The sequence below is a fragment of the Mytilus trossulus genome, unplaced genomic scaffold (assembly GCF_036588685.1).
Source record: "Mytilus trossulus isolate FHL-02 unplaced genomic scaffold, PNRI_Mtr1.1.1.hap1 h1tg000234l__unscaffolded, whole genome shotgun sequence".
Taxonomy (NCBI): Eukaryota; Metazoa; Mollusca; class Bivalvia; order Mytilida; family Mytilidae; genus Mytilus; species Mytilus trossulus.
The window spans coordinates 3852786-3880043 of record NW_026963315.1 but is presented as its reverse complement, the minus strand read 5'-3'; the positions used below and the strand labels follow the sequence as shown (position 1 = coordinate 3880043).

General features: G+C 31.4%; 3 protein-coding genes across 4 annotated transcripts; 1 reads left to right on the top strand and 2 right to left on the bottom strand.

The window, feature by feature from the left end:
• Positions 1 to 17: 17 nt before the first annotated feature.
• On the top strand, positions 18 to 15124 carry LOC134701330 (NEDD8-conjugating enzyme UBE2F-like). Of its 2 annotated transcripts, none has more exons than XM_063562466.1 (7): positions 18 to 100; positions 3202 to 3316; positions 5359 to 5522; positions 6438 to 6540; positions 7586 to 7644; positions 9094 to 9156; positions 11944 to 15124. In XM_063562466.1, the coding sequence occupies exons 2-7, from the start codon at positions 3214 to 3216 to the stop codon at positions 11995 to 11997; spliced, it is 546 nt and encodes a 181-aa protein (XP_063418536.1). In that variant the 5' UTR covers positions 18 to 100; positions 3202 to 3213; the 3' UTR covers positions 11998 to 15124. The 2 variants fall into 2 exon arrangements, with proteins under 2 accessions (XP_063418536.1, XP_063418535.1); XM_063562465.1 differs by having other exon boundaries at positions 18 to 179.
• A 2142-nt stretch (positions 15125 to 17266) lies between these two features.
• On the bottom strand, positions 17267 to 20273 carry LOC134701287 (uncharacterized). Its single transcript, XM_063562419.1, has 2 exons — positions 20200 to 20273; positions 17267 to 19179 (listed from the first exon to the last, which is right to left on the bottom strand). Exon 2 carries the CDS (start codon positions 19095 to 19097, stop codon positions 17370 to 17372), a length of 1728 nt encoding a protein of 575 aa, XP_063418489.1. The 5' UTR covers positions 19098 to 19179; positions 20200 to 20273; the 3' UTR covers positions 17267 to 17369.
• Positions 20274 to 23844: 3571 nt separating this feature from the next.
• On the bottom strand, positions 23845 to 26742 carry LOC134701284 (uncharacterized). Its single transcript, XM_063562414.1, has 2 exons — positions 26674 to 26742; positions 23845 to 25782 (listed from the first exon to the last, which is right to left on the bottom strand). Exon 2 carries the CDS (start codon positions 25313 to 25315, stop codon positions 23981 to 23983), a length of 1335 nt encoding a protein of 444 aa, XP_063418484.1. The 5' UTR covers positions 25316 to 25782; positions 26674 to 26742; the 3' UTR covers positions 23845 to 23980.
• Positions 26743 to 27258: the final 516 nt, after the last annotated feature.

Below are 27258 nucleotides of genomic sequence, written 5' to 3'. Positions count from 1 at the left end.
TTTTTTTCAGAGTGTAAACTTCCGGTTCATAGACCTTTCAGCAAAAAATCTGTTTACAACGAAGAAACTCATAGAACTGTTGAAATTTTACAAAATCGAGTCTTTACTACTAAAAAAAGAGATAATTGTAAACTAAGGAATTAAGATATTTACATTAAGAGTTTGATAAAACTTAAAAGGTCAGTGTCAGTGAGTCAGCAGTGTACTGTGAGTTACATCATGTACACAGCTACAAACAAATTCTACACAAATACAAATAATTAAACTAAGCCTAAGGATATACACAACAATTTGAGACATGTGTTTTTCTTTTGATCCTACTCCTTATTGCTGTATGATTTCAAGTATCTCATACTTTCTGTTGTGGAAACTCATCTTTCTCATTTGATACAAATACGTGGGAAGTTGTAACTTGTACACGCTTTTGTAACATATTCACAAATCCTTAAAATAGCTTCGAGATATTAACCAGCCAACCTTCCTGTTTCTTACTAGGAGACTCCCACTCAAATGACAGTATTCCAGAAATCTCCCGCTTGTCGTTTCACTCTTGAGGGAGAATATATAAGTTCTCCTGCTTTTGGATATTTTTACCTGCGTTTGCGATGATCATTCGTCATGTGGGGTACACCATTCCTACTTCCACTAGCATGACTAGAACACGCTTTTGTAACAAATTCAAAAATCCTTCAAATATCTTCGAGATATGGTCTGCCAACCTTCCCTTTTTTAGCAAGAGACTCCCACTCAAATGACAATATTCTAGAAATCTCCTGCTTCACCTTCTACTCTTGAGCGTGAAAATAAGATCTCCTCTTATTTACCCCGCGATTGTTACTCATTGAAATTTTTTGTGGCAATCATTTGAAAGTTGTTTTTATATTCAATTTGTAAGGAATCAAAATTCAGTTCAGCTATGTCATGTATGTCACCTCCAACAAGATTGAGGTCTTTGTTTGAACTAAGCGGCAGTGTAAATAAGAAGAAATAGTTTACTGCAATTCGATTTGTCAAGGAAATTTGAATATAACATTTTCCATTTTTACGACCAATAGATATCATGTAAAAAGGAAGATGTAGTATGAGTACCAATGAGACAAATCTCCATCCAAGTCACAATTTTTAAAAGTTAACCATTTTAGGCCAAAGTACAAAATGTACAGGACTGTCTTCAACTAGTTCACTTGGCAAGGAATCTTTTTGCACATCATGTTCAATCAACTTTTCAATTTCTTCTGGTGATCTGTGATTTACCTCTTTGAAGGTTTATGAGGTTGACAGGTATGGTCTTTGATGCTTTGAAATCAACCATACTACATGTACTAACCTGCTAGCAGTACAAATGTTACATCAGCATACAGACAAGAACACAGGTCACTGGTATCAGGTTGCTATAGCCTCTTAATTTGATCCGATCCCATTATAATAAAATAAATAATTAGATATAGGAAGATGTGGTGGGAGTGCCAATGAGACAACTCTCCATCCATATAACAATTTAAAAAAAGGTAAACCATTATAGCTCAATGTAATTTCCATGATTACTCTTACATCGGAGAGTTTTGTGAAGCATTTTGAACTTTTTATTAGCATGGGTAGGGAAAGCCATAAATGTTTATTTATTTTATCAGCACGAAAAAAAATTATTTGACAATTAAAAAATATAGTATAAAATGAGATGGTTCATGTACATATATATATATACTTGAACAATGTATTTTTGTATATATGCTTCTGGAATAACAAAATGAATAACCTTCATAAATAAAAGATAATGATTTCACAAATTACAAAGGCACCACAGGCCCGTAGCCAGGAATTTCCAAAGGGGGTTCGTTGGACTCACAAACTCGACTTTAACAGTCACAATTCGAACAGAACATTGACTTTAACAGTGCTTATTTGTTCCCGAACCCCCCTGGCTACAGGTATAAACCAGTGTCCTTAACAAGAGTGTTTTGAATTGGATATATATAAAAAAAGAAAATGGGGTATGATCATGATGATTGCCAAAGGCAAAGAGACAAGTTTTCCCAAGAGACCAAATTTAAATGACACAGAAATTAACATGATTAACAACTATTGCTTTCAACAATCAGCAAAGCCCATATCGCATCCATAGTAAGCTTTGAACAATGTTGAAAGGCCCCAAACTGACAAATGTAAAACATTTCAAACAAGAAAACTAATGACCTTACCGTAAAGCGGGTTATTTACACAGGGTGTAAATTTTTCGCTTATTTTTGCTGATTGAACAAAATTTCCAAAATAAATTCCGCCAATTTAAAAGTACATGCAAATTAAGGTATTGATAAAAGTTTTGAATCTGCCAAAATAATAATAAAGAATATTATTAATTTAATTAAATGAAAATCACGAAATGTTACACCTGCGAAAATAAACAGCTATACATGCATACGATATTTAATTTATGTACATAAAATTGAACATAAACATGATAAAACAAATATGTAACAAAGCAGAAAACAAGATCCACTGAAGGACAGACTCCCCCATACAGAATGTGTGTGTGTGTGTGTGTGTTTGGAGGTGGAAGGGGGGTGGTAAACATGTTAATGGGTTCCCAACCCTAACCCTAACCTTGGACAGTGGTGTTACAGTACAACATACATGTACATGACATAAGAATAAACTATAAAAATCAGTAGAAAAAGGCTTAACTCATTAGATCGATACAAATAGAAATACTACATAGAGTGGATTGAATCTTGTCATTAATTCCAACAACAAATAGACACTAAGAAAGTGAAGTACAGATTTCATTTCATTATGATTGATTTGATTATTGCATGTACATCATGTACATTCATTTTTAAAACATGCTGTTTTTGCTAATTTTGTTATATGTACATTTGTACATTTATCCTCTAGATCTATATACATGTGATACACTCTTTTGTTTTAGGGCTATTCCAGAAAAAAATGTATGGGGGGGTTGGAAGGCACATTGTATTAATAATACATGGGTGATGGGTATCAGAGCAACTTTTCACACTATAATGCACTATAATTCTCAATTACAATTGTCTGGGTGGCAGGTGCTGACAAAAACTGCCTTCCAACCCCTTATACATTTTGTCTGGAATAGCCCTTATCAAGATGACTAACAGAATTGCAAGTATATATATATATATATATATATATATATTAATTATTTATCAATTATGTTTATAATTTCAGATACTAGAGAATATGATCACATTGTCAAAAAAATTAAAACAACAGAGTTCCACAGGAAAGAAAGAAAATGAAGAAAATAAAAGAATATCTATCAGAGACAAACTGTTAGTGAAAGGTAAAGGACATTGTTTTATTGCCTGTATATTTTGGTAAAATTTCAATAACAGTGAATATATTATCAAAATTTATCATAGTTAAACAAATGACCACCAACCATGCCAACCGTAACTATTAATGAATACGTTTTCCTATTTTTGATTTTCGTATCCTTTCTTTTAGGAAGTCAAAATACTCATCATATAAATTTTTCACCACAATCCATTCAATCCTGTAGGTCAATTTCCTTTGCTTTTTAAGTCCAAAAGCAAAAATCCGGAGAAAGATAGTTTAGCATGATGAAGATAAGGAGTATTAGGTCAATTGAGAGCTTACATGTATTTAAGCAAACATAGGTTATGGTAGGACATCAATAATATGAAAAATCCATACTGTATAGTCAGCTATGAAAGGCAATTATAATTGTAGCCGCCTTTTCAAATCATTTTTAGCTCAAGTGAGCTTTTCTCATCACTTGGCATCCGTCGTCCTGCTACTATAATACTGTTTCTGTAAACTTTTACAAAAATCTTCTCCTCTGAAACGACTGGGTCAAATTTGGCCACAACCATTATTAGGGTATCTAGTTTAAAAAATGAATCCAGTGACCCTCCCAACCAACCAAGATGGCCGCCATGACTTAAAATAGAACATAGGGGTATAATGTTGATTTTGGCTGATATCTCTGAAACCAAAGCATTAAGGGCAAATCTGACCTATCTGCCCTGAAATTTTCAGATGAATCGGAAACCCGTTGTTGCTGCCCCTGAATTAGTAATTTTAAGAAAATTTTGCTGTATTTATTTATTATTTTGAATATTATTATAGCTAGAGATAAACTGTGAACAGCAATCATGTTCTACAAATAAGTCAACATGACCAAAATGGTCAGTTGACCCTTAAGGAGTTCTTGCCCTTTAAAGTTACTTTTACCAATTTTTCGTATTTTGTTTTAATCTTTTACAAAAATCTTCTTCTCTGAAACTGCTGTTTCAAATTTAACCAAACTTAGCCACAATCATTTTTAGTGTATCTAGTTTAAAAAAATTGTGTGGTGTCCCAGGCAACCAATCAAGATGGCTGCCATGGCTAAAAAGAGAACATAGGAGTAAAATGTAGGTTTTGGCTTATAACTCTGAAACCAAAGCATTTAGAGCAAATCTGACGTGGGATTAAATTGTTTATCAAGTCAATATTGATCTGCCTTGAAATTTTCAGATGAATTGGACAACTGGTTGCTGGGTTGCTCCCCCCCCATTGGTAACTTTTAAAGAAATTTTGCTGTTTTTTTGTCATTATCTTGAATATTATTATTGATATACATGTAGATGAACTGTAAACAGCATTAATGTTCAGGAAAGTAAGATCTAAAAATAAGTCAACAGGACCAAAAGGGTCAGTTGACCCCTTAAGGAGTTATTGCCCTTTAAAGTAAATTTTTAACCATTTTTATTAATAAGGTAAATTTTTGTATTTTCCTCTGTATCTAAAGGGCCAAGTTTATCATAGATAGAGAAAATTGTAAATAGCAAGAATGATCAGTAAAGTAAGATCTACAAACACATCACCATCACCAAAACACAATTTTTTCATGAATCCATCTTTGTCCTTTTGTTTAATATTTACATAGACCAAGGTCAGTGACACAGACTCTTTTGAGCCTCTAGTGAGAACCTGCATCACAATTTATTCAGAAAAATGTGATATTAAAATTAATGCTGGTCACCATATATATATAAAATCAGAATTTGTTTGCTTTTGAAATATAGACATTTGGATGGAGAGTTGTCTCATTGGCACTCACACCACATCTTCCTATATCTATTTGCATTGCAATTAAAATATGCAGACTAGGGGTGAGGGTGAAAAGGGAGAGGTCAAGGCTTATTGTGCTTTATAATTAACTGATAAATGCATTGAAATTTTACAAGTATAACTCCAAAAGTCAGGCGTTTATTATGTATCCGTTGTGTCTGTTATATTGTGTATACTTGATTTTATTAACACATGCTAGGTATTTTAAAAGTATTTAATATTCTGATGTTTTCTTTCTATTTACAGAGGTTCAAGAAATGGAGGAACATTTACCTAAGACATGTAAAGTAAACTTTGAAGATCCCAATACTCTTCATAAGTTTTCTTTAATAATCACACCTGAAGATGGATTCTGGCATGGAGGAAAATTTAAATTTACGATAAATATACCTGACGAATATAATATATTGGTAAGATGAAATATGGGGCAGAAATGTGAATTCATTTATATAAATATTGTACATGTGTATTATAAGGAATAAAATTGAGAATGGAAATAGGGAATGTGTCAATGAGACAACAACCTGTCAAAAGAGCAGAAAACAGTCAACATCCCAAGTGAGGATCCTCTGGCCTTTGTTAGTCTTGTAGTATTTTAATTTTAGTTTCTTGTGTACAATTTGGAAATAAGTATGGCGTTCATTATCACTGAACTAGTATATATATATATATATATATATATATATATATTTGTTAAGGGGCCAGCTGAAGGACGCCTCCGGGTGCTTGAATTTCTCTCTACATTGAAGACCTGTTGGTGGCCTTCTGCTGTTGTTTTTTCTATGGTCAGGTTGTTGTCTCTTTGACAGATTCCCCATTTCTATTTTCAATTTTATGGTCAAAGGCAACCAATATTTCATGGTTATAGAAGATTTGTTCTGTGTTGAACAGTTAAATTCATGGTTTATCTTTACACATGAAATCATTATAAAATTGTAATATTACAAATAATAATCACTGATTTGAAATACCTTCTTGTTTCTTAAGATTACAGCATCACATGCATTCTTAACACAATCTATAAGAAAATCAATTCAGATAGCATCACATTTATAAATAAAGCACCACACTACCCCTAAATGGCCCTGGGGGAGAACACTGAATAATTATGATTCCATAGTAAGCATTTTAAAAAAATATTGTTTTTGAAAGTTTTTTGTCTCTAATCATTTTGGTCTGATATATTCAAATTGTGACAAAATCAAAATGTTTAAAAAAAATATAAAGAAACCGTTACAGCAACCCAGAAATTTGTTTAACAAGAATTCAATAAATTTACGAAAAGAAGCATTCAATCCTTAAACAAAAATAACTTTGTTTTTCAGCCTCCTGTTGTGACATGCCAAACCAGAATATGGCATCCAAATATTGATGAAGAAGGAGAGGTCTGTCTTAGTTTATTACGCCAAAGTTCTTATGACAGTTTAGGTAAGTTTATTACGCCAAAGTTCTTATGACAGTTTAGGTAAGGTTATAATTAAGGTTTATTACGCCAAATATTAAAAAAAGAAGATGCAGGGTATGATTGCAAATGAGACAACTCTTCAGAATAGAGCAAATGACTCAGAAGTTAACAACTGTAGGTCACAAAATGACAAATGAAAAACGGTTCAAACAAACAGTCTCAAGAATGTGGCAGGGTTAAATATGTTAAGTTAAGAATTGAATGCTTCTTTTTGTAACTTTATTGGGGTGTAAAAGCGTTGACCAAAGTACATTTTGTATGAAGCGCGGAAGCGCTTTATACTTAAAATGTGTGCACGGTCAACGCTTTTACAACCCTATAAAGTTACAAAAAGAAGCATTCAATACTTATAATTACATTTTTTTAGCTATGATCATGAAAACACGAATTTTATAAATTTTGTATTTTATTCACCTGTGCACTTTTTTGTGGGACCACATGCTATCATGAATGAAAAGTGTTATTGAGTGATGCAATTGCCTACGGAATGACATGTGATGTGCAGTTAGCCAATCAAAATAAATTATTATAATGAAACATACATCTAATGTAATTATTGAGATCTAAACCCTCCCCCTTTACCTCTAGCCACTGTATGTAGAGAAACAAGCACCCAGCAATACATACAGAAAAACACAGTTTTAAAAGCAAGTCAAGTCCGATGTCAATGGATGTCAGAATAGGTCACAAAAGAAACTAAGCAAAATGACTACAATACATAAATTAGCAAAGGACTACTATCAGTCATAATAGTACTAATTGAAACACTTGCAATACAATCTTTTGTATTTTCATTGAAAACATTAAACAAATAAAAAATCCAGAGAGAATAGATTTTTAGACAAGTTAATCCATCCATTAATCAGTTATCTTCAGGAAATTTTGAAGTATTTTATTACAGCTCAGGTACATGTACAAAATAAATGCAGCTAATTTAACACAAAGTATTATTGTACCATTGCTATATGTATAATTTGATACAAATATTGCTTTTTATTTTGTTTTTAGGTTGGGCTCCTACAAGAAGATTAAAAGATGTGATATGGGGGTTAAATTCTTTGTTTGCTGTAAGTAAGCCTTACTGACTGTTTGATAGGTTGATAGGTTGAATGTTTCATAAAGAAATTACCACAATTGTCATTTTTGTTCAGGGAAGAAACTATATTGATCCAGAATAATGGTTTGATAACTATCACATAAACTGACATACTCTGGGGGGTGTATGTGTGAAAGTTTTTGTGCAAGGTAGTTTTTGATGAAGTTGAAGTCCAAACAGCTTGAAAGTTGATAAATATCTTCCCTATGATGAAATCTTTCTAATTTTAATGTCAAATTTAAGTTTTGATCCCATTTTCAGGGTCATCTGTGTACTATGATATGGACACACTCTTGTTACTCCTGAAAATTGCGCAAAATAAACATTGATAAATAGTTTGTTTAGAGAAGTTAGTGGATATTGTGTACAATAATGAAGTTTCACTTTAGAAATAGGATTTATCTCCCCTACATTACACAAAATATTATAGGAAAGTTTAAATTTAAAAGCTGATTTCAGGTCATTTTAGATGTAATTTCTCATTCTTTTCCAATTTAGAGTAAAATATTTTAAAGAAGTTTTTTTTTATCTATTTTGTTGTTTCTTGTAAACTGAAACATCAAAATATATAGATATATAACAATAACCTTTCATGTCTTTCTTGTGTTTTTTTTTTGTAAATTCAAAGACTTAGTGTTCGTCTTTTTCTCTGCAGTACTTTTTTTTCAAACATTGTAAAAAGAATTATAGGTTCTATTGTAAAGTGGATTTTTTGAAAGGTTATGGTTGGTGGGTGGAAGTTAGTAATAGAGTTTTAAGAAATTAAAGAATATCCTGTTATAATTTAATGACTTCTGAGATAGGATAAAGTGTTCCCAATCCCACGAAAATTCACACACAAGAACACATATACAATCTGTACCACATTTATTTCTGGGAATAAAACATTAAAGGCATATTGAATATCAATGTTTAGCTTTTCCAGTAAACCATGTATTAGACCGTTGGTTTTCCCGTTTGAATTGTTTCACACTAGTAATTTTGGGGCCCTTTATAGCTTGTTGTTCCCGGTGCGCCAAGGCTCCGTGTTGAAGGCCGTACATTGACCTATAATGGTTTACCTTTTTTTTTAAATTGTTATTTGGATGGAGAGTTGTCTCATTGGCACTCACACCACATCTTCCTATATAGATCTATGAAACAAATTATTGAATATAAATTCTCAATTATTATATTTTATAAATGTAAAATCTAGAAATGAATGAACGCTTTTATTTACCATAATTTAAGAATGTCCAGAGTATTTAAAGAATAGAAAAAATATATAACAATTTTTTTATATTTAAAAACAAGAGGATTTGGTATAATTGCCAATTCGATGAGACAACTATCAACTAGAGTTTAAATGAAGTGGAAATAAGCAGTTATTTTATTTGTATTAATTGTTACATTAGTAAATTATGATATTGTATAATTTCAGGATTTATTAAATTTTGATGATCCATTAAATGTAGATGCAGCAGATCATTATAGCAGGAATAAGGTAAGATTATTATGTATAGCAGGAATAAGGTAAGATCTTTAAAGCAGGAATAAGGTAAGATCATAATAGCAGGAATAAGGTAAATAAAAAACACAGAAAAAAAGACATTATTTTACCCAATGTCTTTTAATCATATATCTATCTACAGCAGATTCAGGAAAATGTAAGATTTTCAAACTCCTGCGATTTAAGATAGATCTGCATAAAGATATTATTTATCAGATTTCAGAATAAAAGATCATGTTATTATAATACTCACTCAGCTTAATTTTCACATTAAAAACCATGCAATAATTTCTGTATTTGTAGTTTATTAAATAAGTGAATATGGTATGATTTCTTATAAATGAGACAAGTATTCACACGAGATTAAATGATCTGTATAATAGCAAATATTGGCCAACCTTTGGCTTTAACCTGAGTTAAACCTACACAGGCAAATTTCACTCACATCAATTTCACATCAATTTAAATTCACGTGAAATTCACATCAATTTCACCTCAAACGAGCTTATATGTGAAACTCACGTGAAATCAGTTTTTGTGAGTTTCACGTTAATCTCATGTGAAATTCACATGAAAATCACTTAAATTTTTTTCATGTGAAATTCACATGAATTTTTAAAATAGAGTATTTCAAATAACATCTAAATTTTGAAATTGAATCAAAATCATGAAAAATATCATTTTTTGGGGGTAAATTTCACATGAAATTCATGTGATAAAAATCACATCAGATTCGTGTGAATCTCAATTCACGTGAAATTCAAATGAAAATTTTCACGTGAGTTTCATGTATAAGCTCCTTTGAGCAGTCAGGGGCATTACTTAAACAAGTAACAATTAAAATTACCTATACAAGTAATGTTGAAAACGAGGCTAATTTAAATATAACTTATATAAGTTATTTTTCTGAATATTATTTTTATAGGTGTCCAAGAATACAGATTTTACTAGCTTTAAATAATTTTCACAGTTATCTGGTTATTTTTCCCTTGATATATAAAAACCAATTCTTCTGAAACACTGATTAACTTTCCGACGCACTTATCTTTCATACCGACGCTTCTAGGTCAAAGATTGGTCTCTTGGGACTATTAAATTATAATTTACCTCTAAAATCTTGAAGTTAGACTGATATAAATAGATAGATACTTGTGAATTAATTAAGACCTGAAGTTATTCATAATTTGTAACCTAAATCAATTAAATATGTGCCTTAGATAAGTGTTATTGCTATTTTTTTCAAAAATGTTTAAAATATCTTATTCAGATAATATTTTTGTCATTATTTTCAAAGTAACCCTTTATCTCTTTACTCCTCTCAAATCTGATAAATTCTTTATTCTATGATATAAAATGTTGTTTAAAATCATGAAAACTACATTTAGTGTAAGTTTCTATTGATAATTAAAATAACTCTATTAAGTAATTTTATTATTTTTTAAAATAAAAAAATACTTATATAAGTAATTAAAAAAATAACTTGTTTAAGTAACGCCCCTGACTGTTGAGGTGAATATCACATAAATTTTTTCATGTGAATTTCATGTGAGATTCATGCAAGCAAAATTTGCCTGTGTATATGATGTTAAGCTATAAAAAGCTCTGCATGACAATATGTAAAACAATTCAAAATAAAAAAACAACAACCTAATGAATGTTTAGGTGGTACCTAACACTACAGGGAGGTAACTCTGTAAAATCAGCTAAACGTTTTAATTACATTGTGTTGTAAAGGGAATATTAAGCTTCTCAATGATCAAAATTGGTGTTTGTCAAACTGCTATATAACCAGTGTAATTTTTCTGATAAAACAGTTGGTTCAAAATTTTTGAAATTTTTATATTTTTGTTAAAGGATCAAAGTAAATGCTTTGTTAAAATTTTATGAAAATCAAACGAGCCAAATTAATTTTAGTGTAAGTGTTGGGTACCACCTTAAAAGCAACAACGAAAAACAAATATGATTTACAGCCACATACGACAATAATACAGCTATATTTAACATCTTAGAGTAACTAAGTTTCATGATCTCATACACTACATGTAGTTGTACATTTTTCCTGTTTTCTATATATATATATATATAGCTAGATACCTACAAACAAAATATATTGAAGTACATGTACCAAACAGATAAACCTTATATTAGTATCAGGAGAGACAAATAACCATAACAATAATGCTAAGAAATTTGGCACAAAGGAAGAAGCACTTCTCTCAAAATACCTTGATTCATGTGGCACCCATTGTGTTGCTGGACCAAATATAAACCTGGCATTTAGCCATGTTAGCCGCTTTTAGTGGTTATAGTAGTGAAAATAGTAGAGGGGTATTAAAGTTAAGACAAGTTGAAAATAGGGGCCTCGGTGGCGGAGTGGTCTAAGTAGTTCCTACCGTAATCACTAGCCAGTCAACACTGGGGTTGTGAGTTTGAACCCATCTCCTGCGGGTGCACTCGACTCCATTCTTAATTAGCTAGGATTGTCAGTTTTCCTATCAAAGGTCAGTGGTTTTCTCCGGGCACTCCGGCTTCCTCCACCAATAAAACTGGCCGCCACAAAATAGCCTAAATGCAGTGCTTAAAAATGGCGTTAAAAAACCTTATTTTAAAAAATCAACAAGTTGAAAATATTTGATAGTCATGTGACTCAAATATTCCATGGTGCTGTGGTTTTGGGAACTAGTGCTTTGTGAAAATACAGGATTGAACTTTGAGTAATGCTAGAAGTAGTAATGTATCGATATTATTTTTAATTTCACTATAATTATTTTTATTTTTCAGGAATCATTCAAAACCAAAGTGAAGGAATACATAACTATGTATGCCACTAGATAGTGATTCATAAAACCTCCTGTTATTGCCATGTGTTCATTTATCAAGACTTCATTTTACATCATGCCCCTTCTTAAGTAAAGGGAGATAATTTGATATTCAGGTGATTTGATACCTTATAAAGGTGTGCTGAATATTTGAGAATGAGGCGAGCTGTAAGAAAAGAGGATGTTCTCTCATCAGTTGACATGGAATTTGTGATAATTTGTGAAAATGATTTGCTGTGAACCAGAACATTAGAGATTGCTACATGTATGATAATGTTTGTAGTTTGACTGCTTTATATATACCATTTTATCCTGCCAGCTCAGTGATCATTGATTTTTTTTTATTTATTGCATAATTCATGAAATAAAGAATACAGTATTTATAAAGATAGTAGAAAATTCACTGTTTGAAAAAAAAATCCTGTAAAACTTAGTTATTTATTGGACTACTGGAAATTAAGAAATTGTTGTATTTCACGTTTAACAGACAACAATTTGAGATTACTATGGTCTCACTATTAATTTTAGAAAACAGATTTTTTGCTCCACATATATAAATGTTCAATGAAGTTTACATTTTCTATAGGCTAGCAGTTGTGTATGCCTGCAAAATCCAGCTAATCAAATATTAACTAAATACATTTTTTCCACCATTCAAAAAAAATACAAAAATAATTCAATTCACAGTATTAAATGTGATATCAATTTAATTCAACAACAACATAAATAATTCAATCAGATGTTATATTGCATATTTGAATTGCAAAACAATTTCATTTTTCAGTGATACAAAATTGTCTAAAAAAGATAGTTAGTTTGGGAAAATGTAATTAAAAGATTACACTGATCAGTCGAAAAATCTTCCAGTGTTGTGTCAGACTCCTAACATATTATTTGTTCATTAATTAAATATTTGAAAATGAATTAATTACTATTTGAATGTAAATCTGTTTTGTTGGCTACTTAATTTTATGATTATCTAAACTACTGAAAATATTCAAACAATTTTTAGGTAAGAGTAAAACTACTTTCACTGAATGATAGTTCTGTTTATTTACTCAGGGTTATGGTTAGATGGTATCAGTTTGTGTAGTTGTACAATGAAATACAGATTGCGTGCACGGGAATTGTTAAATTATTTTTATTTGATTTTTTTTTATTATGATCATGACATGATGTCTTTAACTGCTTTTTTTTATGTAATTTGTTTTGCTCTTGGTTAAGGCTACAATAACTGACTGTGCAGTCCTTCAGATTTTAAAAAAAAATCAAAAACAAAAGTTAGGTTAAAGTAGGCACACTTGTCCACCTAGAGTAAAAATAAGAGAATATTTCTAGATTTTCAATACAGTTTTTTTTGTCATGATATAAGTGTCAGTGCTAATATATCTAACCCTTGTCCATACAAATGTGATTATAACAACTTGTTGTTGAAGCGTATTTATTTATCCAAATGTTATAGTGTTGTAACATTAACAGTTATACCCATCACCCTGTTTGTACAGAATTGATCAGTAACATTTTAAATTTCTTGTCCTAAATTGAGTGTTTTGGGGACTTTTTCAGGTTTTATTTGTATTTCAGAATTCTTTGATACACAAATAACACATTTCGTTTTGCATTTTCTATATATCATATAGTAAAGCACCTTTCCATTATAATCTTTACTTGACTCATAGATACCTTTGGTTTATATACAATGTTTGCTTCATCTAAATTTATTGTTTCATCAAACTTAAATTTTTCTGATATAACACTGAAAATTTACAATTTTAACCCTGAAAAAAACTACATGTACTATGGTACATGTGGTACTTCTATACATGTGATAAAAAGTCTGACAGACATACACATTTTAACTATAAAAGTAGTCCTTAGAATATTTTTTTTTTTGTAAAGCCCATTGTGTATGTGAGTGACATTTAAATGCTGCGTTCACTCTTTTTGTACAATTCTTCAATCCTTGGGTCAACATGATCTTCCTATAGCTATTATGTATGATTGAACACTTTTGCTTTGTTTCACATTATTAAGGTCTTTTTGATAGACTGGAAAAAGTGATGATATATGATTTTGTAGTTTATGATTGTAATTTATTGCTGTACACAGGGTTCTTTTTTCTATCATGACCTCCTTTTATATTTGTTTTAATGATTTTCGTTCAATTTTGCATTGAAATCTATATCTCCTCAAAAATCGGTTGTAATACTGATGATTCACAGTTATAAATCATTTTGCAATGTGCTTCACATTTTTTTGTGTTTAAGAATATTTAAGAATTCTGTGTAGATTATCCTTTGTTAATTAAAATATAATTGACTACATTTGTAAATTATAATTGCATAATGTCTGTTAAGATAAAACTTTACTGTACATTTAGAAATTTTTGCATGGATTTATTGTTGATTGTTGAACAATAGGTACAAATCTGAGATAAATTTGTCTAATTGTTGATAGTTGAATTATAAGCAGACAGAATGCAACAAATCCAAGAACAATTTGTCTGATTTTAGGAACTCTGCATACAAATAGGGCAATCAAAATGGGATTTGTATGGCCTTGCTGGTTTAAGTTTGACAATATAGTTTTACCATTGTCCTTCATTTCACCATTCTGTCATTCTGCAAGTAACAAGATTTTGAGTCAATTTTTGGTAAGCAACTCTACAATGATGAGTTACTGATTGAGTTTACATTAAGTTCCACTCCGTTGATTCATGTCGATATTTAGGACTTTGGACAGTGAAACAGACTTTTTATTAACATTTAGCTGATTTTTAGTATGTGCGTCTACTATAATGAGCTATAAATAGAGTTCACATTTGGTTGTGCTGCCCTGATTTTTGCCAAAATTTGCACAATTTACATAATTTACACTCCTTAAAATGGCTTCAAGCTGTTTTTGCAAGTAGGGACATTCATGTAGTTTCAACACATCTAGTTTCTATTTCTACTCACATCCTGTAGTTTTTTTTGTAATATATAAAAATATTGCAAACATTTCTGAATTTACAGTATCTTAAATTCATAGAAAACTATACATGTCATAATTGCAAAATGTAATGAAATAAATGAATTTATAAAAAATATTATATCCTTTATTCCTATTGCTTCCATTAAATATGGTTATTGTTTGTTTGTACATATGTTGATATTTGTTATTTTATTTAAATGGCAACCGAATATGGCTGTATTAGATGACCAAATATTTGTTAGCTTACCAGATTCAAATGTGAGTTCATTGCAGTGATTGTCATCTTATCTTTGAGATGTAATTGCTAAGCCAATCAGAATGGTTGTTACATTATAAACATGAATCTACCAAACACTAAATGGTCACCATATCATTTGATTTGCTTAGACATTGATGTAACAGTTTGCCCATACATGTATATCTGAACATTCATTGCTTTTTTGAAGACACCAAAGGGACATTCAAAAATAAAATGTCGTAATTGACTGAGTACAAAATGGCAAAAAAAAATATACAAGTTCCCAAAATACAACATAAAATACTAAACACAAAGCAGTCTCATCCCTACTGAAAACAGTGGATGAACTCCAGTGCTCCAGAAGTATAAACAGACCATTTTCTACTAGTGGCACTAATCTTGTGGTTCAAGGTGAGTACGAATTTGGTGATGACTCTGATTTTGGTATTGTCACAACTGAGGTAAAGCAGACAGGGTCGTAGTTACAACAATTTTAAAATATTCATTAAAAAAATGCAAAAGATACCAATAGGTCATTTAAGATTCAGAAGTTGAAAGACAAAAATGGAAACAAATTGGCCAAAAAAAAGTGAAACAGGACTAAGTTACGAACTAAGTTACAAAGTAAACGAAATATAACATAGGAAATGAAGATTGAGCAATACAAATCCCACCAAAAAATGGAAAATAATTCAGATGTAAGCAAAGGTAATCAGTTTCTGCTCCACACCTCACACTATATTCATGCTCATATAAGTACAAGTCCGATGATCAGTCCCATTCGGTTATAGCTGATTCGAGGTAAAAAAAGAAGATTGAATTGTACTACAAAGCAGAATTCGAATTCAACAATTTGATAGTAGTAAATGTTAAATAAGATTGCAACTTATTGATAGTTTACTACTACAAACATATATTTTAGTTTGAAGAAGAGATGTCACCAAGATTTAAAAATCATTCATGTGTATGCGTACTCATTATAATCAGATGATGTGTTATGATTGACAAAAACTACAATTACACAGTGGACTGCTGGTAGAAAAGTTAACATCTGACTCGTTGGAGTACATATTCAATATAAAGGAACCACACACAAGTGGGAGGTTTGAGCTAGCTTGTTCTTAGGAAACACCTGTTCCCAATCAGGATACTAGTATGATGATTGTTGTTCACTCATTCAGTTGTTTGACTGAGCCAGTTTTTTATGGACTTTCCCTTTTCAAAGGAGTAGGTCCGGTAAGGGTCGATTTTGGCCTCAAATTTCAGGGTCATCGAACGAAAGTGTTTTGACACTTAATAAACACTTAAGTGTCTATTTAAATTGATTCAATTAGTTTATGTAAAAGATTTTAACTGATTTAGTCATTAAAAACGCTCCGATTCAAGCTTAAATATGAAAAATATGCCAAAAAAAACGTCACTTTTCAGATGGTTTTGTCAAAAATGAAAGTGGCCGCATCCGTGTTCATCCTCAACCTTTATATATGTTATGTATTATCATCAAATACAACTTACATTCCAATATAATGAATGAACACGAATGCGGCCACTTTCATTTTACATGAAAACTGAAGATTTTAGTAATTTAGCATGACTTAATGATGCTAGTACCCGAATTATGTGCATTGTATTGTCAAAAACAGACCATATTTATGTAGAAGAAGCATTCTACTTCCCAGTAAATAGCTAAAAGATTACATTTTTATACTTTTGTTAAACTGCTCTATTTTGGGGCCAAAAAAGGGGTCTTACTGAACCTACTCCTTTACCTTGGAATTTGGTATTTTTGTTTTACCATTTTGAAGTATGCGTCTAAAGTGAAATAAAAAAAAAAAAAGCATACATACTATCTTTAAGTTAATGATTGACTGGTTTGCATATTCTGCCCACGATTGCTTTAGTTTGGAACTGGTAAAGACATTTAAAAACAATAGAAAAAAATCGAGGTTTCATCTTTTAATATAATATTTCTTAATGTTGCATGTCTGTATAAACAATTAAAGAAAAAAACAAAAGAATCCAAATACATTTTATTTTTTGTATTTTCAATACATGGCAGATACATTATGATACGTTAAATGTAATTTGACATTTTATAATTATTCCAAATTTGCTTGATAATAAGCTTTGAAGATGTAATTGTTTTTAAATAGCGGAACAATTACAGGTTCAATAAATCAAACACGAAATAAAAAGGCCGCCTTGTTATAGTTTGCTACTAGAAGTAAGTTTTTGGTTTTATCAAAATGAATAGCTCGAGGATTTGAAAGTCCGTCACTAGATCCAATCAGCTCTTTAGCCTGCTTTCCGTCCGGTGATATAACTACAATATTGTTTGAATCAAAACCAGCAACATAAATGTTGGAAATTGAATCTAAGGTAATGCCACATGGTTTTCTGAGCAACGAATCAGAATATGTCCACTGCAATTGACCATTGAAATCGTAACATACGACAGAATGCTCATGACAGTTGGAATGAAAAATAAAATGATTATTTGAGGTTACGTAGGTATTCATTAATGTTAGGGGTGCATTGTGCATTTTCCGGACGTTGGTGAATTTCTTTTGCAACCTGTCAAATATTTCAATCCCTTTATCAGATATGCAACAAATTAATAATCCATTGTGATAGTTTAAGCCATAAGAATATCCGTCCACCTCAATAATTTTACGGAATTCTTTATTACTACATGTAATTTCAATAACGTAAATCCGGTATGGAGGATTTCCACCACCTGATATAGCTACTCTATTTGTATCGATCACTGCAAGATCATATCCAATATCATCTGACATTAGGTTGAAATTCGATTTGGAACAGAATTCCCCATTAGGCGCATATTTCATCAGATTATTGTTGTGCGCTTCTAGAAATAACATATTTCCATCTTCTAAAATAGCACATCCAGTAAGACCATAAACATCTATGTTAATCTTACGTACCAGTCTGACATTAATGTTTTCAATTGTTTTTGCTCCTGATATAGTTTTATAAAGCTGTGCTGATTTGTCACCTTTCCAGGAAAAAGAAGTATGTTTATCATAATTGTCTACCTTTAAATCACCAAATGCTTTTATTTCATCTTTTATAAACTTTTCCAATTTTACATTGAATTTATATTCCATAGTGATGTTGTTAAGATTCCCATTATCGTATAATACTTGAAGTTTCATTTCGTTGGTTGAAACATTTTCCTGTAATGCCTTTGTTCCCATGAAAATCTGTAAATTGGATGCAAACACTTTTACAGTTTCGAAATCATTTTTTATTTCGTCTATTTTCTTTTTTTCGTCCTCCAATTTCACAATCACTTCATCTATTTTCAGACAGTATTCATTATCAATTGCTGATACTTCATCAAGTAATGCTCCTTCTAAATTATCCAAAACTGTATTTATTTCTTGACGCTTTTCTTTAATTTGTTCTACAATCACCCGTTTCTGTTCACGTAATTCTGTCAAATTTCGATTTCGGTCCTTTATAGCGAGACAGATGTTATCATCTAGATATTTTAAAACTTTTTCAACGTTAGCTACAGCTGCTGACTGATGTCTTGAAGATGGTGCTAGAAAATCTTCAATAAAAATAATTTCCTTGCATTCCTTATGACTTGAAATCAAACAACGTGTGCAGCACAGAGAGTCATGTGATTTACAATAAACTTCAAGAAAGCAGTCATGCTCCTCACAGTTATGGCTAATATTCTTGATAAACGATGGTAATTTGTTATATTTGTCTATAGAAATTGTCTGGTGTGATTTTGACGATTTCGATATCTTATGATGATTTCGACAATCTCCACAAAAAACCTCTTCACATTGTGGACAGAATTCTTCAGCCAATTTATTTAGGTCTCTGATTAGGCAAATATCACAGAATGTTGCTATTTCCTTAGTGGCCATATCTAAATTTATTCTGTATTTAAGGTCAAAGATGGTGCCTCATGATATTCACCTCGCCCAATCTACCATCAACACTTTGATCCTATAAAAATATAAAAACAGAAAAATGTGTTTACTAAAAAGCAAGAATAAATGTTTCTTGGTAAAGCAACGCAAACTGAAATGCTCATTCCTAGTCAATGCAGTGTGGATGCCTATATATAGCTAACAAGTTCGACAGTCACTTGAACTTACTATTAAACAAAATGAGTTTATTTAATACGTCAAGTTTTTACTTTAATGACGCTGAAATTTGAAATACAAAGTCTTTGAAGCAGAAACGTTTGAAATAACTTAATATAAAAGAGATGAAATAATAAACTTATCACACGTCTTTTTTTTTTAACTTACATTTGATTCCTACCCTTACATTTGAACTAGAATCAGACTTTGATACAGATTATTGTTGTAATAAAGACCCATTCTAAATATGTACATGTTTTTTTTATTATTTCAAGCTATTTTCACTCATTCAACAAGTACATTAAAAGTAGTTTATTTGCTGGCCCACTTTTCTAATTGTAAAACTGTACAGAAATAGTATATACTCAGGTGCCAGATAAATGTAGGCAGCTCTTAAGATATAGGGTTGAAAAGAGCAAACACCATTACACGAACAATTATAGAAGCGGAAAGGCACACGCATATCCGAAATTGTTACGTACAATATAAACTTATTACAAGACAAATTGTTTCCGCGTTTATTTCTATAAAATCAACAGACCATGTGTGGTTTGACTTGCGGTATTATGCATGCTTTGTTATCCGACCAAGGATATCATACTATTACGTGTTGATATCTTTTGGTTCAATTCTAAATTATTCTTATTATTAGTTGATGTGAACTCTGTCGTTTGTTTGTCTGGTTTATAAGTTTTCTTCGTTTCTCGTTTTTATATAGGCCGCCATACCTTATGTACTGTTTGGTCTACGGGTGTTGTTTTGCGTGTACTCTTGTTATTGCTGGATTGAATGTTTCAAAAATTTAATTTAAGGGCGATTAATTGAAAAACAGATATGACCCATTATGAAATTCAGAATTTAGAATTTAACTTGCTCTTACCTGATTGTAACATCATACAAATTATAGTTGTTGTGGATCTTCATACATTTTAAACTTTTCTATCTACACTTATTGATTTTACCTGTAATAATACACGTGAACTAGTGTGTAAAATACCAGTTCAAGTAGGACACAATATAGATATCAGAAATATCTGGATAACCTTCTCTCTATTGATTACGTAATTCAACAACGTTCATTTATGTACCTTTTTGTGTGACCTATAAATGAAGGACATATTCTGATTTTCTTTCTTTAATCGACGTTTATCCTGGGCTGAACGTTTTGCCAAGTCGATTGTTTGTCGTGAAAAAATGGCATGTTGTATGAAGACGGTCGCCCGTGTACTTTAAATCCTCTTCATGCATTTTAACGAATATACTACAATGACTGTAATATGTGTATTTCATTTTGTAACTCGAATTTGTTTTCTCTCTATCGATTTATGACTTTTGAACAGGGATAAACTACTGTTGCCTTTTTTATGTATAATCAATTGCCCTAATCTCTTCTGAGTAAACAAATACAAATATAAACTACACATACTAATGTAAACAGTTTGTCTCCTTAATAAATCAGTACAGTAATTCCCCAGTACACAACGATTAGTCCATTGTTTTACTTTAACTTATACATGTATGACACAAATGCAAAATATCCTTTTTTTTTTAGATAGACAAGTATTTGGTATTCAACATTATTCAAATACATAGAATGTAACAAGATGCTCGAAAGTGACATAATAAGTCGAGCTACTGTATTATTAATATGTAAACACTTGTGTCTATCGACTTCAATCTTTATTGACTGGAATCGTCAAGTTGCTGACCATAGGTCGGTGGTTCTCTCCATCACTAAAATTTGAAATCTACAGGAAAGACACTAGTGATGACAGTGGCGTTATAGTCAACCAATCAAGATACTATATGTTGTATTCTTTAATATTATTACTGGTCATGATAGTATTGCTATTAGACATGTTACGAAAAGGTTTATTCACGACGCTGAGGTTGACAATTTACACTTTAAATGTGTCACAACATCAAAGAGATTACCTGTTAATACAATGTATTTTATTTAAAAAATGCATTGATCCTTTCGCAGGCAATTCCGTATGGAACGAATATTCAATAACATTTATACGATTAGAAATATAAGAAATAGATATTTATAATTTCCATTACATATTTTAAGTAACTATAATAATACTGCAAAAGGGGGGGGGGACGTTCATGTTAATGCAGTAGATGTGCGGGGCAACGGAGATAGGGGGTACATACTTGTGTGAATTCTTAGGCGAGCCCTTAATATATATCTTGCAAATAGTCTTTAAGTATTATAATCGGTTGTATACCGTCTCGTGAATATATATATATATAACGATCATCTTTATATAGTTAAAAAAAAAACAGTGTATGTATTTCGATCCAGTTGTTTGCCACCTAAATTGTTATCTTACGGGGTCTGTTTCAACAACTAAAAGACGATTTCAACTTGAGGCATGTTGCACTATATAGAAAAATTTTGCCTGGTCATATAGCTTCGAAGGCATGTATTTTCTTTCTTTATTTCCTTCCAACTTTTTCTCAATTGAAAAAAGTTTCAGCTCATTTTGTATTTTCTGTGTAATAGTTTGTGATTGATTGATTGTTGGTTGCTTAACGTTCAGTGGCAAATAATTCGTGTATGTACAGAACAAGAAGAGGTTTGTGTAAAATATGACTCGCTACTCATCGGTTGAACAACACTGCAGAGTTTCAAAAGCATTGAATACTGACTTAGGTTTGCATTTACATCTTAAAACCACCTTATGCAGATATTTTGTATTTCATAAATTCCTAAAACATTTGTGGAAATTCGCCAACCGTTTCATAAGAAAATGAGAATATGAAAAAAGTGACACCGATTTTCCTGCTAGGAGCTTCTCAAAAACATATTTGTTTGTTTTTTAAATTAAATCTGTTGAATGGGTACCTTTTACTACCCTACGGAGATACCAGTTGTTGTTTTTTTCAGGGAGAGGGGGACTAGTATTAAATTTGAAAAAGGCAGGACGGGATTTTAAGAAAAGGCAGAATGAGTAACTTAGTTAAAAACACCTAAAATTTTACTTGCTTACTATGTATAATATTATCAATCAGAATTGAATAAACTTTTATAACCCTCAGCCCCACTTTCTAGACCACCCACTCCTACATGCGTACACCTTTAATGTCTTATGACAAGTTTTAGCCAGCAATGATATCACATAAGCAATTGTCGTATTAGATGTTAAATGCATAATGATGTTCTTGATAAATGTTATTTGAATTAACCAAGACGCACAGGATTTAAATATTACCTATTTAAATCTATAATCCATCTTTTGACACTGTCCCCAAATTTTAAGTCTAATTTGTCAATCTCAGCGACGAGCATATACCTTTTCGTAACATGTCTATTTATAGATTATGGTTTATCATCTCAACGAGATTGATTTTCTTGCCTAGACGGGTACACCGAAAATTGGAAAGCAATTAAATTGAGATGACCAATGATAATCTGTTTATCCCTATTTTACATATGACACCCTTGTTAATTTCATTGACAAGGGGCACCTGCGCCCTTCAGTTTTCTTGAGATAATTTTTCATATCACTAAACTGTGCTGGAAAAAGAAATTATTGGTCAGTAAGATCAAAAGTAAATTTCGTAAATTGCGCTAATTGTAGTTATTAACTGATGATTTTGAAAATGCATGAACATTTATTTTTTATTGTAATCAGTGTGTCATCACGCAAAGAGCAAATAATTGAAATAGGAAGCCCCATTTCCCTCCTATAAGTATTACTAATTGTCAATGTCGATATGCAAAAAGTGCATTCAATAATTTCAAGTGGTTCTCCCTTTTTTTTGGTACGAACATTACATATCAAACTATTCTTTTTCTGCAAATTTTTAGAAACGTTTTCTGAGTTTTACGTCATCCACCAAAGGATTTTTGTTACTATCGTTACATATATCAGTGACATATACTTTGTGGTATTGAACATGTGATTAATGACAGTATTTTACTGTAGGTAAATGTTGTTTTTCGGTTGTTGTATCATTGACATATACCATACCACCCTTTATTACTACATGTACGTCATGAGGACAACTTACAATCATTATATCACTCCATTTTTATTTAATTTTGTATAAAATGAACCCCCAAAAAAGGATCTGATTAATTTATATATATTTTTTAATAGCAAACTTATACCTATGTTAACATTTTTTGAAAGAATTTATCAAAACATCAACGAAAATTTCGGAATGCTGTAGTTTTGGAGCCAAAACGAACCAATTCGTTTTCGAACTATTACATTAAAAGTAAATTGTTATAAAATTCAAACCTACTGCCTGGAAAGGTATTGAGTTAAAGATAAACATATTTTCACTTAGAAAGTATTTAACATTAAAAAAATCATAGCAATCTTGCATGTTTTTTTAAATGATAAGTACGTTATAATGACCGTGTTCCTTTGACTACTTTCGTTACCAATATAATGACTTGACATTTCTTGAAACATATATTATGAAACAGGTGATGATATTATCGATTGAGCATTGACATAGATTTACTTTGTATTGATGAATTGATATAAGTGCAAGATGGCTCGCTAGTCGTCCTTTGTACACATCATTGAAGGCTGTAATAGGAATTATTTTATTACAAGTAGTTCGATATAATTTACTCTTAAGCTTGTATTCAATTCTGAATTTGATAAGAAGAATTGATTCCTGTAGTTAAAGGTTTATCATATGTTTATGCTGTAAATAACATCATACACCGAGGCGCCATTTTTATAGTTTGCTACTAGAAGCAAGTGTTTTGTTTTATGAAAGAACAAGGCACGAGGATTTGCAAGTCTGTCACTAGCTCCAATTAGCTCCTTTGCCTGTTTTCCATCTGGAGATATCACGACTACATTGTTCGAGTCAGAACCAGCAACATAAATATTCGAATAAGTATCTAATGTGATGCCATACGGTTTTCTAAGCAATGTAGAATCGACATATTTCCATTGTACCTGTCCACTGAAATCGTAACATACAACAGAATCATCACACCAATTGGTATGAAAAATTTGATTTGCATTTGAGGCAACGTAGGTATTATCCGCCCATTTGGGAGAATTTGGAAGTATCCGGACGTTAGAATTCGACCTGTCATATATTTGTATGCCATTGTGATACGTGCAACAAATAAATGAATCGTTGTTGTAGCTTAAACCGCAACACCAGTCCCCAAGTTGAAAAACTTGACTCGTTTTTGTACTATTCATATCAATCAAGTAAATCTGTTGAGGATCGTGTCCACCACTTGATACAGCAACAGTATTAGAATCAATCACCGCAAGGTCATACCCAATGCCGCTCGTCGCTGGGTTTATACATGATTCTGAAATGAATTCACCATTAGGCGCATATTTCATTATACTATTGTTGTGTGCTTGTAGAAATAGCATATTTCCAGCTTCTGATATTGCACATCCAGAAATACTTTCGCGATTAATGTTAATCCTACGTCCTAACCTGACGTTTATGGTTTCAATAGATTTTGCTGCTGACTTTGATTTAAAAATTTGTGCTGATTTGTCACCTCTCCATGAAAAAGAAACATGTTTTTCACAATTGTCAATTTCTACATCACCAAATGTTTTAATATGGTTTATAACCCCCTCTAGCTTTTCATTAAAAGTGCATTTCATTGTCACGTTGTTTAAGCTCCCGTTGTCATATACTTGTTGGACGTTGATTTCATTGGTTGAAATTCTTTCTTGGAATGCCTTTGTTCCCATGAAGATTTGCAAATTGGATGCAAACATTTTGACAGATTCAACATCTTTTTGAATTCCGTCTACTTTTTCTTTTTGGTCCTCCAATTCCGTAATTATTTCTTCTATTTTCTCACAGTTTGTCTTCTCAACTGTAGATGCCTTTTCTTGTAGTTCTTCTTCTAAATGGTCTAAAAATGCATTAATTTCGTTACGCTTGTCTTTGATATGTTCAGAAATAATCCGCTTCTGTTCACGTAATTCCGTTAAATTTCTTTTTCTATCCCTTATAGCAGAAAAAATGTTACCTTCCATATTTTTCAGAACTTTTTCAATGTTAGCCAAAGCTACTGATTGGTATCCTTTTGAAGGCGAAAGAAAATCTTCTATAAAAATAATTTCCTTGCATTCTTTGTGAGCTGATATCGAACAAATTTTGCAACATAGTGAGTCATGAAATTTGCAATAAAATTCAAGGATACAGTCATGCTCCTCACAGTTATGGCTAATTTTCTTGATAAATGATGGTAATTTTTTTAAAGTTTTCTATTGAGATTGTTTGATGTGATTTTGATAATTTTGATATCTTATGATTGTCTCTGCAGTCGCCACAAAGAGCCTCTTCACACTGTGGACAGTATTCCTGCGCTGACTTGTTGAGTTGCTTCTTTTGGCAAAAGTCGCAGAATAATGCACTTTCTTTGGTTGCCATTTCAATTACAGCTCGTCGGAGTTGATGTTTGATCAAATTGCTTATTACTTGGACATATCAACCATATGACCTACAGAAAAAGTGTAAATGTAAAAAAGTATGCTGATGGAGGAGGTTTGCGTTTTTTCATTTCATTAGGGATTTTCCGTTGAATTTTTAAATCAGTGGTGTAGTTTAATTTCGTCACAAAACCTCAATACTTCGATCATGTCGATACTATATTCAGTCCGTTATCTTGCCGAAAAAGGAGGAAAACTTACAACCTTTTTTTTAAATAAAAGAAAATTATGACGCTGATATTTGAAGCAGGTACTTTTCTCAAATAAACCAAAAATTTAAAGAGAGAAAACGATAATCTAAGTCAAAGTCTTTTTTAAGACTAATATGTGTATACTACGTATACACTTCTTTCAACTTTAAGAATACTTATAACTTATGTAATGTGGACCCTTTTTAGAATTCATGTCAGTAAATATTCTTTAATATCTTAACTTATTTTCACTATTTCAATGTGAATACATAAATGATATTGTGCTTGATGTACCACTTTACTTTTTGTCCACTTGTTAAAGAATTGTTGGTTCTAAGAAGCCAGGGAAAGTCGGCAGCTCTGAAGATATAATGTCATAAAGAGCATACCCGTTTTTAATCGACCAGTTCGCATCGGCGAAAGACAACACGATGTACGCGTTTCATCTAGATTCACACGCGTATATTATTTAATCACCAGATACATTATTTACACGTGTGTTTCTACTACTACAAAGTCTTTATTAATGTGTACTTTGTATTTTAAACGCTATTGTACTTTGTGTAATGTTTGGTACATGGGTGTGATTTTGTGTGTACATTTTTGTTTTTGTTACCCGGAAAGTTTCGAACATCTGATTTGATGCAAAACATTTGAAAAGCAGATATGACCCAATATGAAATTTAGAACTATTGCTTTCATCGTTCCTACCTGATTGCAACAACGTACGAATTTAAGTTGTTGTTTATCTCCATACATTAAACATGTTAAAACTTTGCTATCTCTACTTATAGAGTTTACCTGTGATCGTACACATACACTAGTGTGTAAAAGATCAATACAACATTTACAAATAGGACACATAAAGATATCAAAAGTATTTGAAATATTTAAATGTCCCTATATTGTCGTTACAATTCAATATAAACCACTACATCTCAATCATTTCCCCATCGCAGTCAATTTTATTACATTTGAGCGAACAACGCAAAGGAATGTCGAAACCAATGAAATATTTTAATATTATGAAATATAAAAATGTGTTGATTCTTTTATCGATATCCTTCCTTGCCTGGTCGCTGTTTTTCTAGACAATTAACGTTGTGTAAACACGGTCGTATTTCAATTCCTCTTCACGACAATTTACCATGTTAACTGCCAACTCCTTAATTAACGCATAAAACCCCGCATAAAACAATGTTTTTATTGTCTAATAAAGCAAAGCAATTACCATTATTTGAATACAACGACTACTGCTGCTTCATATTTTCAATTACATTACAGATTAATTCGTTG

What these genes read in the sequence shown, in the direction of transcription:
- LOC134701330 (XM_063562466.1), top strand. Translation starts at nt 3,214, where the DNA reads ATGATCACATTGTCAAAAAAATTAAAACAACAGAGTTCCACAGGAAAG. An exon ending in AGACAAACTGTTAGTGAAAG is followed by an intron (nt 3,317 to 5,358) that starts GTAAAGGACATT and finishes TTCTATTTACAG; the next exon opens with AGGTTCAAGAAATGGAGGAA. An exon ending in GGTTAAATTCTTTGTTTGCT is followed by an intron (nt 7,645 to 9,093) that starts GTAAGTAAGCCT and finishes GTATAATTTCAG; the next exon opens with GATTTATTAAATTTTGATGA.
- LOC134701287 (XM_063562419.1), bottom strand. Translation starts at nt 19,097, where the DNA reads ATGGCCACTAAGGAAATAGCAACATTCTGTGATATTTGCCTAATCAGA.
- LOC134701284 (XM_063562414.1), bottom strand. Translation starts at nt 25,315, where the DNA reads ATGGAAGGTAACATTTTTTCTGCTATAAGGGATAGAAAAAGAAATTTA.